The 18,432-nt window shown below is 38.5% G+C and overlaps 1 protein-coding gene across 1 annotated transcript; it reads left to right on the forward strand.

Moving 5' to 3' along the window:
- Positions 1-7,156: 7,156 nt before the first annotated feature.
- mpp1 (MAGUK p55 scaffold protein 1) lies at positions 7,157-18,045 on the forward strand. Its single transcript, XM_062433171.1, has 12 exons — positions 7,157-7,507; positions 11,134-11,262; positions 11,353-11,431; positions 11,861-11,946; positions 12,042-12,110; positions 14,032-14,228; positions 14,383-14,486; positions 14,570-14,650; positions 14,804-14,884; positions 14,968-15,170; positions 15,721-15,795; positions 15,894-18,045. Exons 1-12 carry the CDS (start codon positions 7,385-7,387, stop codon positions 16,068-16,070), a joined length of 1,404 nt encoding a protein of 467 aa, XP_062289155.1. The 5' UTR covers positions 7,157-7,384; the 3' UTR covers positions 16,071-18,045.
- The last annotated feature ends 387 nt before the right edge of the window (positions 18,046-18,432 follow it).

The following is an 18,432-nucleotide window of genomic DNA, read 5'->3' on the forward strand; positions in this document are numbered from 1 at the left end:
TCCATAATCAATAACTGATCTAATCATTGCTTTACATACCATCACTGACATCTAACCAGTTTCAAAGAAACCAATTTTACCATTACCAACTATAACTATAACGAATATTTGCTGGTTTGCATAGTTGTTTCTATCCGAACAACTATGGATATTTTGAAGGCCCAATCATTGGACCATTCAATAACCTTATTCAGAGCCTTTTGAATTTAGATGAAAACACAACAAAGGTTCCTCTTTTGTTTCCATCGTATACAGATAATGAAAGACCAGATCCTTTCCCCACTCTGCTAAATGTTCCATTGACTTAAAAGTTAAAAAGGAAAGGACTGCTAACACACCCCTGGGGCTTCATTCTCTACCTCAAGTTCCCCAGATAACTCACTTCCAACCCTCACCTGTCCTGACCTATTGCATACAATGTTCTTAATCCTGTTAAACAGGATTATTTCCTCTAATTCCAGCATCATATAGTGCAATTAATAACCCTTCCTTCTATGTTTCAGTGTCAAGAAAGACTGACACTAATGCTTCTTATATGGCACAGGTACCCTTTTTTCCGCATCTGCAACAGTCTGTCTGTTATCATCTGTTCCATTATTTTACATGACACAGAAGTCAGGGCAACGAGTCTGTAAGAACTATGGTCATTTGACTCATTCTTGGGTTTCAAAATTGAGATTATTACAACATCTTTCTTCTCTTTACAACAAATCTCACATTATTGATTAGGGCTAGCATTTCCTCTATAGCACCAGCCCTCCAGTGGGTTTAAATAGATGGCATCCCAATCCATCTCCACCTGCAGGTATCTTTGCCCTGGTTTATAGCTCTTTTCAACCACTCTAATGTGAAAAACACATTGATAGCACCAGAAATATTCCAACTTATTTGTAATTTATTTAGTATTTTGTTTTGTTTTTCCCCATCTCCTTCTCCTACTTGCCTCACATTGCTTGAGCTATGATTTTTCTTTAAATTTATTTGCCAACATTTTTCCTTTTTCTTTATTGTTTACAGCCTCAACACCACTGAGGTGGAGGACAGGAATTGTAGCCTGCTGAAATAGTCCTGTCATTCTCTGAATTAAATTCCAGACCTTTTATGTGTGTTTCAGATCCAAATTTACTACCCAAGTCTCTCCAGCTGTTTCTTTGCTTCTTTTATTACACATCTAGCTTTGTTTCTAAGTCTGTATTTAGTAGCAATAGCTCTCCAGTGGATGCCTCTGTATCTTTTTTATATGCTCTATTTCTGGCATGAACTATACATTCCTCACTCAACCATGGGAACATTGTTCTTCTTTTGGGGTATTTTTTTTCTTGGGTCTCAGATGCAGCTGACCATATTATCTTAGTTAGTGAGCTATTCCACTTACCCCTCTTTCAGTATCCACCATTTATATTTCTGTATGCACATTTCCAAACATTCTATCCAATTTGCACTTTTAAAATTAAGTCTCAGGGAGAAGTGGAGAAGTTGATTGGTTCCTCCATTAAGCATCTACCAAATCTGCTTATTATGGGCACATGATCACTTCCCATTGTATTCTGATTCATTATCTTACTGATTAATGCCAATTCTGCTGACGTAATTGTGATAGGATTTGCAAATATACTACAAGCATTCCATTACATAATGTAAGATATTATCATCATCATCATAATCTCAATCTCTGTTTATCATTCCTTCTTCCTCATCCATTCCTTAGTACTGACTGCCATTATGTCCTTTGTCCTACACAATCTTTGGAATAAATAAATTCCCATATCTCCTGTGCTTTTATTCCATTAAAGCATAACAGCTTCTCTGCAGCAAAAGCAATTTGCCATGTCACATCTGATTTTTTGTTCTCTACCAATTTTACTCTCCACGCCGTTTTTATGCTTTGACTATAAATGTTAATAGCACCTTTCTGCTAACCACCCTGAGTCATCAATAGTGAGTACAGCAATTCCTCCTTGGATCTCTGCTAACAGAATCAGCTCGCACTTGTCTGTTTATACCTTCCATCCTTCTGTATATTGTTTTCCGTCCTTATTCTATCTACATTTTTCTGCTTTGACATAATTAGGGCATCCTCTCTGTAAGAAGCTGGATGATCACCTCCACACTTGCAACATTTCATTACTTCATTATTTTCCCTCCCATCATGATCTTTGCCACATTGTCTACACCGTGGTTTTTCCTTGCACACTGCTACCACATGCCCACACTGCTAGCAGTTAAAACACCTTGAATGCGGCCTCACATATACTTTCAACAAGTATCTCATGTATTCCAGCATTACCTTCTGTGGTAACTCGTGTTCTTTACAGGTGAGGGGCACTGGGGTAGTTCCTCTGCCATTTCATCTTTACCTGTGTTTTTTATGCTCATGATACTGCCACCTGTCAAAGAAGTTAGTAGCTCTTGTTCAGATACATCTATCGATATGAATCCCTTGGTTTCTGTATTTGAACAGAGAGTAGACAGGAGTCCAGGATGTCTTATATTGAAAAGGTTTATTTTCTTGGCCAAGGAGAAGTGAATGAATGATCAGTACACGTTATGTTCTGATGCTCCCTTCAATTCTGAAGTTTCTCTCCTCCGGGGATAGACTTTAAACCACACAGATAAGGCCACAGGTTGAGCCATGCCCAAATATTGGCAGATCCAACACATCTACAATATACATAATTTAGTCTAGACAAAACATTGCTTAGACCTCACTCAGGACCTTTGTCCTACATCCAACACTATATCAAACCTCTGACTCCAGTTACCTTTACTCCATTCAGGGAAAACAGTCAAAGACATATCTGACCTTGGCTGCTATAGCAACACTATCAGAATGCCTCCTGTTTTCCCCAAAATAAGCAGACTCACTGCTTACTGCTATCTCAAAGGGAGACAGTGTCTAAACCCAATATTTGGTGTGGCCTTGCTATGACCGCAAAGCCTAGTTTGACCCAGTACATATTAGTTATGGAAAATTCCCTAACAGTTTAATCTTGAGTGCTCTGGTTTGGGCCTCCCTTAGCTTTAATTAGGCGTTATCATGCTCTTCATTGTTTGCTCTGACCACATTGCTTTTAGCTGTATGTTATCCATATCTCTGTCTTGGGAGTTCTCTCCCCTTTAGTCATGATCTTTCCTTTCAGGTATGTTCCTACTTACTATGTTCCCTTCTTCCCCACTCTCACCCCATTCTATCCACCTCCCATGTGCATGGGTTGGCTCCAATTTATCACCGACAATACTGAATTTCAACTTGTTCTACAATCTTCCTTTAAGAGGACTCACCACGCAAAGTATTACGTCTGTGAGCCAAACCATTGTTTTCAAACCATCATGTTAGAGCTCCAGACAGGCGTGGTCCCCTTTACCTCAATACCCGGATGAATGGAACAAATGTGTTGGTCATCTCTTGGGCATAATGTCTTTGAAGTTTATCGGACATTACAGCATACCAGAGTCTTTATACGCCAACCTAAAGCCAGCTGGCTAGGTCTGGACCTGATGTTAAAGGGTTCATGTGAATTAGAAAACCAAACAACAATTATCATTTACCTTTAGAAGTATAGTCATGCAAATAATTTGATTTTAATTTACACAGGTACTGGGATATTCATTTCCTCTCACCACACACTTACTTATCCGTAGAAAGATTTTACGCGTTTTTTCAGGATTAGTAGAGGTGTAAAAATAACTACAGCAATTTATTATCACACACTTCCATAAAGTTGGAGGACTCAAAAGAGATTAATGAAATAAAATGTAGTGATGAAAACCAATGCACTGGAGGCAGGTGTTCTCACCTTTACAGTCTTTAATAGCTGTGGGTCAATCTCCAAAAATATAAGATCCTACATTTCCCATAATGAATCTTGATACCAATTTTATTAAACTCTAATTGACTTGTACATGCCTATGTCTTTCAAACTTCAAAAGTTCAAGCTGAGATCATCCTGATGATGTCATCAAGTATAAAGACTTTAAACAACTGTTTTCACAGACAGAGTATTCCCCATGATGGGTAAATGTACCTGTAAAATTGGTGGAGTGCTCCTCTAATGATGACTCTGCTCTGTTTAAGTGTCTCAGCTGTTGTAAGCCATGTCCATGAATCAGCATGTTTCACATCAAAAACCTAATTAATGTTATTAATCACTCCTGTGCTTTTTGTTCACACTCATATATTCCTGTGAGGTAGTTTAACAGACCCTTTTCAACGCAGACATTTTGACGTGAAAAACACATGTGTTACTAATAACATTAAGGATGCTCCTGTTCTATTCAAATGTCCCTGTGACCCTGAAATTGAAGAAGCTAGATGGAACTCAGCAATTATACATTTTATTACTTAAACATGTGCTATTATCAGTGTTACAAGTCAAAATGTCTACTATGAAAAGGCCTGTCAATGCTTTGGTTTCAGGCTTAGACAATGTGACTCAACAGATGAAGTAGTAGAGTATACACCATATTTATATGGTATAAATTCAGTCTCACAGTCATCAACAGAGTACTGTAAACAAACTGTATAAGATTAGATGAGTAAATTAGTAGAGTAGATGTGTTGCAGATATGCAGGCAGGTGAATGATCAGGGGACTTCAAGCTATCTCTCAGGGACTTGTTTAGCTGAGGTCATGATCTATTTAATTATAGATGAGCTCCTACACAATCGGCCTTTATCACAGCAGTCTCAGTAAACCATGACAGTGAGCCAGCATTCACAATACCAGGACCCTGAAGCTGAGGCAGCAAAATTGAATTCAGCCAATATTAAGTTTATTATTTACACCAGTGCTTTTCCCACTGTGACATGCCTGCTGGGAAAAAGGCTCATAAGTGCACTCACCAAATATATGGCCTCTACAATGTATTATAGCCCCCCCCCCTATTCTTTTTCCTTGAAGGTTAATGTTTTAATACATAGGAGTGTATAAATGTTTTATTTTATCAGTGGAGGTGGGAGTTTTTTCAGGTCAGGTGGTCCACCTCAGCTGTAGATTACCGCAGGAAATCCTGGACAGGAAGACGTGGGACAGATATGACAGTTGCAACAAACAGATAAGACACCGGAACTAGAGGGATGATCTCATCTGATCATCCTACTGTCACAAAAGTAGTGTATGCTTCAGCAGTCTGAGTTAGGATAGGATAGGATAGGATAGACTTTATTGTCCCAGTGGGAAATTTGTCTTGGATTTTACAGTATCTGCATTGTGAACAGTACAACAAACAAAAACACATTATCCAGACATAATAGAATACTGCAGTAGGACAACTGCCTCCATTCAATTGCACATGCCCATACTGTACATTATCATAAAAAGAAAACAAGAGAGAGGCACACATGTTTAAAGTAGTACAGTGATGACCGACATTAAACAATAGAAAGAATACAGTACAACAATGGTGTCTCCCTATTCCAGCCTAGGTGGTGTTGAGGGCCTTAATAGATAAGGGGACAAAATAATTTTTGAACTGGTTGTGTTTGCTTAAGGGGATTCTGTACCGTCTGCCTGAGGGAAGGAGCTGATATTCAGGGTGGAGAACATGGGTTGGATCTGAGATGATTTTCTGTGCTTGTTTAATTATGGTTTGTTGGAAGATTTCTTGAAGACTGAGATGTTGGCGGACTCCCATAATCTTTATGGCTGTCTGTACTAGTCTGTGAATTTGGGCCTTGGCCTGGACTGTCAAATTTCCAAACCATGTTAGTCATATCAAATGGATATCTGCAACATTTACAGTCTTTTCAGCATCCAATTCCCTCTTTGTGTTTCCTCGGACACTGTTTCTCGAGCTCTGGTGGAAGTATAGTAACAAAAAAAGGGACTTTGGCACTTAAAATATAGTAACACTGAAAGATATCTATTTGATTTGACTATTCTGGATAGCTGAAGCTTCATATAAACTTTTAAATACAAATATTACATTTATTGTGTATCCATGTACTAAATTTAAAACTCAGAATTTGTAGTCAAAATAAAAGGTATGCATGCTTTTTTAATGTTACATATAATCATTTGTGTAACATTTAGGAGAGTTGACCTACTTATACAGCCTCTATGACTTCCCTGGCGACTACATACACTATGTTAAGACACTTTGAGTGGTTGCAACACTGTTACCATTTTGCTCAAACTAAACACCCATGTATTAATAAATCATGTAATACTCTCTCATTGATAACTGTTGTATTCCTGCACCCAGACAATCACAGTCTACTAAATGTGGAAGCTCTGTTTCGTAATGGACCTGCAGCACGTCAGGAGGATTTATTTTCCCTCCCTGCAGCTTTGTAGTGCAGCCCTGCTGAGATCAAATATATCCACTGACGTGCAGTATGTTCACCACACACCCACTTTACTACCAGACACACCCACCTGGTGAGGTTTAGGAGTGAGGGAGGGGGGGTATTTAGAGTTGGGGGTGGGGGGGCGGGGGTCATGTTACTTGCAGTGAGTGTGACGGTGTGGGCGGTCGTGTAGTAAAGTGGGTGTGTCGTGTAGTGGGTTAGGGTAAATCTGCAACACTGCAGCCAGACCCTGCTAGCTAAAACCGCTGCGGTAATGCTGCATTAAGGTACTATCGGAAGTGTGGGACTTTCTGGTAAGAGCACATAAACTGCTTACGAAAATGGCTTATTCATCAAAATTTGAAGTTTCGGAATGATACTGCAGGAACTCTGATCCAAAAAATGACGGGAGACAATGCGAAGGACATACAATTAAAAATAATAGAGACAACGTTTAATTAGGGTAAAAAGTCATGTAACTAAATACTCAAACAGAACGAGGTATAGTATGATTTCTGTTTTATTTAGACTGCAGTTAAAAGTCTTAATTTGACCACTTATGTTGATTTATAAAGTAAGGATTGATAGATTGACAGTATAAGACATAGCCTATAAATGAATGGATGTGCACTTTAAAGCATATGCAATAATAACACTTTAAAAGCCTAACTATAATATATTAGAGACTCTGCTACAGTAAAAATAAAAAAAAATCATCTTTGATGCATCGTCTATTTTGCTTTCATTTCCATGTGAAAACAATTGAATCTAATTGACGCGAACAACATAAGTAGTGGGATTTGGGAGCTTGCGGGGAGCAACTGAAGGCAGCATGAGCCTGCCCCTATGAGCAGCAGTCGGATGCATGTTTACTTGCTTTGTCAGCGGTGTCCCCGCAGCAGATATCTCATGTTCCTCACCTGCTGCTGACCAGAACCTTGGACTTTTGTCTTAGACAGTGACTTATCTCATCATCAGGACTCCTTATCAGCTATTTCCTCTCTCGCAGCATTTTCTTGGCCAGCCTCTTGCAGACCTTGAGCGGGGGCACGTCGGGTTCACTGTTTTTTTTTTTTTTTTTACCTAGCAGAGAAAGATGACGTTAAAATCCAATAAAAACGAACCTGCTGTCATACTGGAGCCGGTGAACAGCGTCCGGACAGCCCTCTCAGATCTCTACCTGGAGCAGCTCCTTCAAAACAAACCAAAGTCTGACAAGGTAGGGTGTTGTTGTTTTTTGTACCTTTTATTTTTTCATGCACCCCCTCCTCAAGATTTTGCTGTACATGTTTGCTTCCGGGAAACAGAAATGGGGCACATGACTTGTTTGTTCCTTTACAAGATCTCTAAAAATAGACCCAGTCGTGCTGTCATAATGAATGTGTTGATGCCTTTAAAACAAAAGAACGGTGCGTGTTGATCTGTCTTCTCAAATCAGATTTCATAACTACTGCATTGCTGAGTGTTGCTCAGGCAGTCTCAGCTGGAATCTACCAGACATTGCATTGGTAATTTCACTTCTGCATCTTCCCACAAAAAACCGACGAATGGAACCATTTGTCAAATTGGGGAAACTAGGTTAGATCACATGTGAAGAGGTCTGTGTTTCTAGCTGAGGTCATCAGACTGTGAGCCAGTGTTTCTTACATCATGATATTCTACTAATCCCATTACATGTTAAAACAATGAGAATAAAGTCATCTTAAAGTAGCATTATTATAGATATATAGATAGGAAACAAATACACACTGCTGGTTGGTTAATCCAGTTCTAATTTGTAACAGTTGTGTCTAGTTTGGCATGCAGATAGTGGTGACCTGCTACTGAGGAATTAGTGTCAACAGTCAGTTGAGGCCTTGCAGGTTGTTTACTACATCACACACTGCAGGCTGTTGTTTTAGGCACAAAGGCAGTCCCTGTTTTCACATTACAGCCAGATTTACATAGTGAAACCCTCAACTTTGACATGCAACACGTCACACGTGTGACCACAAAGTAGATAATCTTAAAAACAGCTGCAACATTTTTTTTTAAACATGAGTTGGAAAGAGACAGGCAGGATGAAGCCTCCCTTCAGGCCTGGATCTGGCAGACATTAGCACCACGGGAACTGTGTGTGCTAAACTTCTTCTCAGAATTTGAACAGTCAGCAATGAGCTACTGAGGGAAATGGTTGAAGGGAGGAAACTCCTTTCCTGACATCAGCAGTTTGCAGTTCAATAGCCTTGAGCAACAGTCTTGCCCGCGTGTCCTTGTGCTTGGTGCTGATTTGATACAATCAGCGTCTTTAAAGTGAGGTCACGTGATCTGTTGCTTCACAGTGGAGGCAGGTGTGTGTATCTAGATTATCGTGGGTGATTAATACATTCTTTTACCTGAGTTTGTTAATGAAGATGAGTAAAGTGAGTAGACATCTGTCATAGGATTCAAACATAACAGAAGTCGAACTGTTTAACAGGTTGTGGCAAGTCGAGCTTCAGGCGGGCGACTTCAGGACCGCTTTTCAACATCAGCAGCGCCTTCTCTATAATATACCCCAAATTCTTTCAATCCATGTTCATACAAGGTGTTGCTGTCAAAGGCTGGAGTTTGTCTGATAGGCCCATTACTCACACTGTTTACTTATTTCTAAAAAGACGCAGTCCTTGATCAGCCAAATATCGATCTCCTACTGTGTCCCTTCAAGAGATCAATACTTATTTTCCTGTTGTCAGGAAATCCACCCTAAACCCTGCAGAGGAGAGGGATTAATAATTAATATTTCTTGACTTGAAATGCAAATCTGTTATGTCAAGACAGGATGACAAAAGAGTGTTATAATGTAATCAGTCATATTAGGTGTCACTGTAGAAAAGCAGATAGAACAATAGATATTTAAAGAGTTTAATCTACTTCAAATAAAGCCTAACCCGCCTCTAGAAGATGAGCAGGACTTCAGAAAAGGAAGTGCTCTGCTCGGTTCTAAATGCATGCCGCTATTCAGCCAGGCAGTTTGTTTACTCTGTTGCGTCTCCACGCCCTAAACTGGTATTCACGTTTCTGTGAGAGCTTCCTGACCCCAGCTATAGTAACAAGGGGCGGTGAGAGGAACACAGTGATAAAAAAACCCAGAGACATACCTTTAATCATGTGTTTATCTCTTCACGGTGTGATAGCGTGAGGGAAGGAGCTGATAGGGCTGATTGTCAAAATCATGATTAGACACGTGCAATTCAAAGAGGCCTTTTAAGTGTTAAACTGAATTTAGTTAATATATTTAGCATTTAATGGTCAGGCATTCTTCCTCTATTACTTAATCTTCTATGGATAGTTTCGGTTGTTTTGTTCTACAGTAGATTATCATAGTGGTAATGTTTGATTTTTTTAGATTGACCCTTTCTCAGTTTCCTTCCTGCTCAGTCCTGCACTTTGTTGGGAAGAAAACAACTATGTCCTGCTCTGTGCCTCGAGGGAAAACTACCCAACATGCTGTAAATACTGGCCAGCTCTAAACTACTAAAAGGAATAACATGTAGGACACCTTTTGTATATCACTTAGAAATCAGTGTGTGCTGCGTCAGGATGAATAAATGGGGATTTTGTCTGGAGCGAGATTGCTGTACAGATTCTTCTCCTCGGAGGATGTAATTTCATCTGTTCAGCACCAGACTCCATCCAAATGTTTCCTGCTGGTACAGTCCTGAGATATAACAGCACAAGGCTGGTAAATAACTATCATGTTGCACAGAAAAACAACTCACTGACTCTCACAACATTTATTTCTGAACTCTACTGTACATCATTACACAAGCTTTTGAGTTTATTGAGCCAAAATAATGTGCACACACATACTTGTTAAAGATGATGATTTTAAAATGGAGTTTGGTGAAGCTTCTGCCTGTATTAAACACCAAGCTGCTGTTATTAACAGTATTTTAGGGCTGAGCTCATAGGCAGGGAGGGTGATAGTGACATTTATTGGTTTATTGTAGTGCTGATGCTGGAAAGCAGATAATATATTTTTTGCTGAAGTAGTGCTGATGTGTCATTGTTATACAGAAAGTTTGTGCTGATGCAGTGAATCAGCCTCTGATTTATAAACCTTGTGATGCTGTGTGTTCACTGTTCTACATAATATGTTAGTAATATCTAGAGAAAGCTAGTTTACTCAACCTGTGCCTGTACATGTTTAGTGTGTGTCCATTTGCCAGAGGAGCTTTTTTTTCATAAAGCTTAAAAATATGTGGATCCCCTCTCCTCTACTGACTGTTATCTGGACTGGAGGCCACATTTGTTGTCACTTTGGAAGAAGCATGGACATTTTCTGAATAGGGATTTCCTGCTTTTAGACCCTTAATTGGGATTCATTTGGGTGTAAAAGCACAGTTCAAGAAACCAGCCCACAGAAGAAAAAAAACACCAAAAAAAATCAAAAACTATAATTTGTAAAATGATTCAACACTAGTTTCCTTACATTGATACTGACCTGATGGTACTGGTGGTATCCATGACCACATGAACCTGGTGGACCAGATCACTGGACGTGGTTAATGAGGTGTTATAACACTGGGTTAATTTTCAACCTTGGACATATGTTGAAACGCCAAATGAAACATGGCTGTTGGCACACATTAGCAAAAAGCTTCCACTGTAGTTATTAGGAAATACCAGTTTGATAATGATCTGAACTCTTCAAATGAACCAGCTATAATTCTTTGGAACAAAGTTTTGAGATTATTTTCACAAAAGAAGGTAGAACTTTGTTGTTCTTTCTGTTTCGATCAAAATCGGTTTAGTTTTGTGTGGGATAAAACAATATCTAATGTTCTTTCTTTCTTTCTTACTTTTTTTGTTTTTGTTTTACAGGCGTCTATGGAGACGTATGAGAATAAAGGAGCAGAAGTTTACACCAATGGTAGTGCTCGACACATGAACGGCACAGGACTGAACAAGATGAAAGAAGTAGAATTTGAAAAAAATCCCTCAGAGCCAATGGTATGCCTGATACACACACAATTTTTAGATTTTTCAAAAGCAAATTGCTGATATCTTCCTCTTTTAACAATGGTCTTTTGTCTTTTGTAGGGGGTCACTCTGAAACTGAACGAAAAACAAGGGTGCACTGTGGCCAGAATATTGCACGGGGGCATGATCCACAGACAAGGTACTTAATCACATATTGATTTTGATGTGAGTGCTGGTGGGGTGTTTGTTTGCTGACCTGGTTAGAAAGAAAGCTCTGTAGCCAAAATGTCTATAATGGTTTGTCTCAGTCACAGAAAATCTTTAATTAGCTTAGTATTAGCACCTGTGTGGAGGGGATTTTACCTCATGATCTAATCAGTAACTGCAGGATACGAGCATCAGTGAAATATACAGTTATTTATTACAATAATAATCAGTGAAAATTGTAGTTTCTTTCTGATACATGGTTCTCTCTCATGCTTCTTTTTTTTTAATGGTTGTCTTATCTTAAGCTTATCTCTCAGGAGAACAAATATTATTCCATTGGCTGCTAATACATTCAGTAAACTACAATAACTGGAGCTTATTTGGAGTTTTTACACTTTTTTTGGTTTCTTCTTGTCTCCAGGGTCCTTACACGAAGGGGACGAAATAGCCGAAATCAATGGAAAAAGTGTGAAAAACCAAAGTGTTGATCAGCTACAAAAGATTCTAGTAAGTTAATACCATATGACAGAAGTCCATGTTAATCTATGTAATTATTGCTCTTATCGCCTCAATATGAGTAAAACTGTCATTTTTACATACAGAAAGAAACCAATGGAGTAGTCACCATGAAGATCATTCCCAACATGCAGAGTCGATCCCGAGCCTGCGAGGTAATCACATGACCAGCAGAATACAACCTGAGCTTGGTGTTGTCTTGTAGTGCGGTTACGTTTGTTCTGAGTGATTTTTGAGTTTCATATTTCCAAATTCCTTCTAAAAAATTGCATTCTCAAACTGAGAAAATCAGCTTTGGATTCAGACCTGATGGTATCTTTTTAGTGGTGTAATGTACAAAGATGAGTTTAATTGCTTTTCTACTCGTATTTTCTTCTTCAACTTACTTTTTTTTTTTAAAGGATTTTGTTCTTTATTAGGTGAATCTTCTGTTAGTCAATGAACAACCCAGGTGACTATGAAATTAGTTCAAATTCAAAGAACATCACTCATAGTAGTTTTGCTAGTTTGACTTGAAACACTTTGGGTAGCGTGTTTCATTCTGTCATCTACTGACTACAACACAGCATTTCATCCAGTAGCCTTTCATGTTCATTGCGCTATGCCTTGGACATAAATATGGCTGCTGGCTTGTCAACCCCTATTGATTAAACAGCATGCTGTATTTTTGATATATGGCATACTGTACATCATGAATTTAAAAGAGCTTTGATTTAATAACCACAAAGACAACATATTTTACTCAGAGGTACATTCTGTTCTTTGCTGTGGTCAGTGATGGCAGTCTACTTAGAAGCTTGTAGTCAAATAATAAGTAGACTTAGTTCAAAAGATTTGTATAATTTTAATCTTTATGAACATCACACTACTCTGTACTAATTTTGTGCATGCACAGTGATTTGGGGAAATCACAAATGTTCGTGAGCTGATTACTAACCCTCATGATAATTTACCCTGAAGAGAATTTACACATGTTCCAGCTGTGATCTTCGACAGCTATTAATTTAATCTGGGCTATAAATAAACAATAATCTGACAGCTGTTCAACTGGATGTTAATCAGACAACAAATCTGTGGTCAGACGGATTTTTCTTAGATGTTTTTCTGTCCAGACGAAAAGCTCTCCTGTATGTTTTTTGCACATCAACTCCATAATGTGAACTGATGATTTGATATATTAGACATCAGTGGGAGAAAATGAATGAATTGAGCAGTCCAAGATCAAATCATGAACTTGTATATTCTGTTAAAGGGTGAAATTAAAAATTATTATTATTCTTATAATGTAATTATGTGTTCTAAGCCCCAATATGAATATTTCTTCACAGGGATGCTATTTATATACAGGCACTGTTGGTCACAGTATGTTCGTAACATTAAGCTCTCATTACAACAAAATGGGTGTATTTTGTTCTGCAGACACTGCACTTGTCAGGCTGTTAACAGCTTCTGGTGATTCAATGAGAAATATGCATATGTTGAAAGAGCTGAGGTTGGGATTTTGCATACAGTATATACTCCAGATGTACCCCCTTTTTATGGCTTAGACATTTAAATATAACAGAATGTTCAATATTTAAATTCAAGCATTGAATGAGCTTACTTTTGTATACATTTATGAGTGTGTTTACCTGTGGACTGCAAAATATTTGTTCCTTTTTACAATTGTTTGTTTCAAAAGAATGACAGTGATGCTCAGCAAACATCTGGCATATCAGTATGTGACATTGTATGTGTGTTTGTGACAGCTGTCTCAGAACAATGGTAAATGAATACTGAAGAATATGACTTCATAGAGCTCAGAAAAACTGAAGAAGTGGTTTGATATCTTGTGTGTAATGGAGCTAAAAGGTTAGCTGAAAGACATTTTTTAGCAAAGTTATGTTCTGCAGCAACAAATACATGGATATCAGAGAATGTTTTTACAGCTGTCTTAGGTGATGGGAGATTATTGAACACATTGTTAATGTCTACTGATTATCAGAAAAGTACAGTTACAAACAGCAAATGCATAAATACATGTTTTTTCCGTTAATTACTCTTTTAAAAGTCACTTTATATGCTCTCAACCTGTAGATGTACATGAGGGCCCAGTTTGACTATGACCCCACCAAGGATGACCTCATCCCATGCAAAGAGGCGGGTCTGAAGTTTCAAACCGCTGACATCATTCAGATCATTAACAAGCAGGACCCAAACTGGTGGCAGGGCAGAGTGGAAAGCAGTGCTGCTGACTTCGCTGGACTGATACCATCCCCAGAGCTCCAGGAATGGTAAACAGCTCATCTCATGATTAATCCTAAAATCTTAAGTCTTACTTAACATGACATGCCGATGATTGAGATAATAAACTGTGTCACATCAGCACAGACTGCAGCATAGAGCTTAATGTTCCCAGCTCAGCTGAAATCTCTGTTTATGCTGCAGGAGGGTGGCAAGTAAAAGCAAGGCCAGAGAGGGCAGCCAGTCCTGCAGCCCATTCGGAAAGAAAAAGAAGTGCAAAGACAAGTACCTGGCTAAACACAGCTCTAGTGAGTATATCACAGGAAGCATGTTTTCTCTCAGTCGTGCAGTAGTTTGATCTTGTCTTACAACAAAATCCCTTCTTTTGCAGTTTTTGACCAGCTGGATGTGATTTCTTATGAGGAGGTTGTCCAGCTCCCTGCTTTTAAACGGAAAACCTTGGTGCTTATTGGTAAGTGTCCTAGCTCAGGTATTATTTATTAGAGGTATCACATTTTTGATCATCTTTAACACGTGTTCTTGAAAAATTATATGGACATGAAGATTAATGTTTGATTAAAATGCCTTTTTAATAATATTATTTTGGGAATTCTGCTCTGTTTAGGTGCACCTGGCGTAGGAAGGAGCCATATCAAAAATGCACTATTGACCAAATACCCAGAGAAATTTTGCTACCCTGCACCACGTAAGTACACCCATAGAGTTAACATTTGTCTCTTAAGTGCTCAGTTATTCTTGGGCTACATTTTCAACCCTGATTCTACACAGACACCACCAGACCCCCGCGGAAGGATGAGGAGGAAGGGCAGGAGTATTATTTCATCTCCAATGAAACCATGACCAAGTCCATCTCTGGGAATGAACTGCTGGAGTATGGAAGCTTCCAGGGATTTATGTTTGGTACCAAAATTGACACCATCCAAAAGATCCACGACCAGGAAAAAATCGCTCTGCTGGATGTGGAACCACAGGTTGGCATTCACAAGTTGTAATGGAAACATACTGTGAAAGGAATAGTTTTGATTTGAGGAAATTGTACTATTTTTTTGATGTCACCTAGAGTGGCTTTTTATATATCGTTTGAGAGTTTTACCATTATTATTTTATTTAAAATGCTATTAACCTACATAAACCTAGTAGGTAGGAAAACCTCTGATTTTTAAATGTTTGCTTTGCCCTCATTTTTTAAGCAGTATCTTCAAAAGCACATACATATTCTCAACAATTACATAATCTTCTAAATGTGAAATATAACAGTCTTTACATTGAGCTGCCACTGAATTGCTTGAAGAAACATAACATAATCCAGTGTTTGTGTTTCTCTTGCTCTAATTAGGAAAACAATACATTAAAATTCAGCAGAAAGGAAAGTTTCCTGTAAACTACTCTACCTAAAAAGGTTTCTTTTTAAAATAACAGATGCACCGCCTGAAGGTGAAAGTGGGGAAATGTGGTCATTTTACAAGTTGCCTCATTGTAGGTAATAAATCTAACACAAACTCTTCCTGTCTTTTTTTGCAGACCTTGAAAGTTTTACGGACTGCTGATTTTGCACCTCTCGTCGTGTTCATCGCTCCCACCAACACAGCTCCCCAGGTGCTAAATCAAAGCTTCATCTGAATATACTCAAAGCACTTTCCAACACCAAACTTCCATCAGCTAACAACCGCTAATCTTCTTGTGTTGCCTCCTAGACGGAGAACCTGCAGATGATCCAGAAAGAGTCGGACGCCATTCTGACCACATACAGACACTTCTTCGATGTGGTTCTTGTCAACAACGACGTGGACGAGAGCGTAAAAGGCGTGGAGGAGGCCATGGAGCATGCCACCTCCACCCCACAGTGGGTGCCTGTATCATGGGTGTACTGATTCACCAATGTAATACCTTTTTGTTTGTTGACAAGCAGTGCAATATCACTCCTTACACAAAACCTCTGAGTTAGTGATGTCCCAGGTGTGTATGGGTTTACTTTTGCTTAATGTTAATTGTCACTGAGATTTTTTTGCACATTTGCATCCAAAAAAAAAGAAGCAATATATTGCACAATTATTCGGCAAATTGTATTCCTCAGGATTAATTTGTATTGTTGAACAAATACAATGCTCTCACTCAATCTGAAATGTTATTGGACGGCAAAGCTGAATGTTTAGCAGAGGATAAATTAATTTTGTCTTTCTTCGGGTAATGTATAAGTGTGCACAATTATTAGACAACTATAAGTGTGCAGAATTATCAGGCAACTAAATTATAAAAGGATTTTTTCCAACTCACTTGTTTATGCTTAATTTTTGGATTAAGTGTAACATTATGGAACACAAAATGACAATTATATACCATTTTTGGCCTTTTAATATAGCCTTTTTTTTCAAAAACTGCTGTGAGCCTTTCATCCATGGAGTCTGTCAGTTTCTTGATCTGTTCTTTGACTGAAGCAGCAAACAGAGCCTCCTAAATGCTGTTCAAAGAGGTGTATTGTCTTCCCTCACTGTAAATCTCATGTTTGAAAAGAACTCACAATTTCTTAATATGACTTAAGTCAGGTGAGGAAGGGGGCTAGGTCATCATTTGGTCATCTTTGAGGCCTTTGCTGACTAGCCAGGCAGTTGAGTATTTGGATGTATGTAATGAAGCATTGTCCTGAATAAAGATTATAGCCTTTTGGAATGCTGAGGGCATCTTCGTGTACCTCTGCTTATCTTCAAGAAACTGGCAGCAAGTTTGTGAGATGATTTTCAGTCCGTCTTTAACCCAAAAAGGTCCAGCTAGGTCATCCCTTATGATAGCAGTACCTACCAGGACCCCCTTTATCCACCTTGCAGGCACCTGTTTCGAAGCTCTCGTTTCATTTGTCTGTAAAACCTTTAAAAAAATCTGTCTTCAGGTATTTCTTGGCCCAATCTTGACAGTTCAACTTGTGAATCTTTTTTCAGTGGTGGTTGTGTTTCAGCCTTCTTTATCTTGGCCATGTCTCTAATCACATAGCACCTTGTACCTCAGGACTCTCCAGGTAGGTTGCAGCTCTGGACATGGTGGCACTGGAGGATAATGGGTTCCTGGTAGCTTCACATTTAATTCTTCTGAAGTCTTTTGCTGTTTATTTGCGCCAACAATGTTGACTATTTGCAACAAAACGTCCATTTGTCCGGTTGTCACACCTCAGTAGTTTAACTTTTTCAAAGGTATTTTACAATTTTTGACTTTTCTAGCTGCCTAATAATTATGCACACCTTTATATAAGGTTTTAATCACTTGAGGACACACCTTCCCTCATTGCACAAATACATGTCACCTGAAAATGAATAAATCCAAGCTTTCAGGTTTTTATGGTTTTGAGCTTGGAAAGTATGTATAGAAATATTGATAATGTCAGAATACTCACTTGCCTAATAATTGTGCACACAGTGTATACAGGTTTGTAACAGTGAGTTGAGAACCTCATAAGGGATGTTTGGTTGTTTGAACATTGTGTGCTTCAGGCTTTCGAGGGGCTATGGGATAGTTTTGATGGTGATTGTTGGAATGTGAGCAAATGCAAAACAGGACCACAACTGTGAATGAAATCCTCACTTTTAAATGACAGGATTTTTAACGTGTTTAACATTGACTCTGCGTTCATTGTAATCTTTCTTTTTTTCTGTTCTCATTAGATTGTGCCATGTAATTAAGATTCTGAAACGGTTGGTTCATATAGTGTGTGTAACTCCTTACAATCATGTCCTCTGCACAGAACCTTTCAGTCAGTCATTGATAACCTCACCTGTCACACCTCATCAATATTGTATACCTCATGAGGTACTGTAAAGGCACTTTCAAACAGAAAATAAATTTCCCAGCTCTGTTGAACTGCTTCTTTGACCGTCGTTAGTATGGAAACCTGTTTTTCAAAGCCCTTAAGGAAAACTAACAGACAAGGCAGTTTATGTCAGTTGGAAAACTGTATCTCTCAGGTGCACAAAATTCCTTTCATTTGCCTCACATAAGAGAGAAAAACATGTCAATGAGCTTGACACTGAACTTGCCCAGACTGGGGTTAGAAATACATTTCTCTTGACATGCGATAGTGAGAAATTGACAGCATGTGTTAGTCAGTCTTTTTTCTGTGAAACACTGACAGTATTTAAACATTTTATGCAAATTATCATCAGAGTTAAAACTATTCATAAAAACTGATATTTTAAATAGTAACTCGATAACATTTAATCAGTATGCTTAGACAAGACTTCATTATGT

Source organism: Scomber scombrus, chromosome 14 (assembly GCF_963691925.1).
Source record: "Scomber scombrus chromosome 14, fScoSco1.1, whole genome shotgun sequence".
In the NCBI taxonomy this organism is placed as follows: domain Eukaryota; kingdom Metazoa; phylum Chordata; class Actinopteri; order Scombriformes; family Scombridae; genus Scomber; species Scomber scombrus.

Excerpts from the sequence above, each read along its gene's own strand:
- mpp1 (XM_062433171.1), top strand. The coding sequence starts at position 7,385 with ATGACGTTAAAATCCAATAAAAACGAACCTGCTGTCATACTGGAGCCG. Across the intron at positions 12,111-14,031 it reads GTCGATCCCGAGCCTGCGAG|ATGTACATGAGGGCCCAGTT; the intron begins GTAATCACATGA and ends CTCAACCTGTAG. Across the intron at positions 14,651-14,803 it reads GAAAACCTTGGTGCTTATTG|GTGCACCTGGCGTAGGAAGG; the intron begins GTAAGTGTCCTA and ends TGCTCTGTTTAG.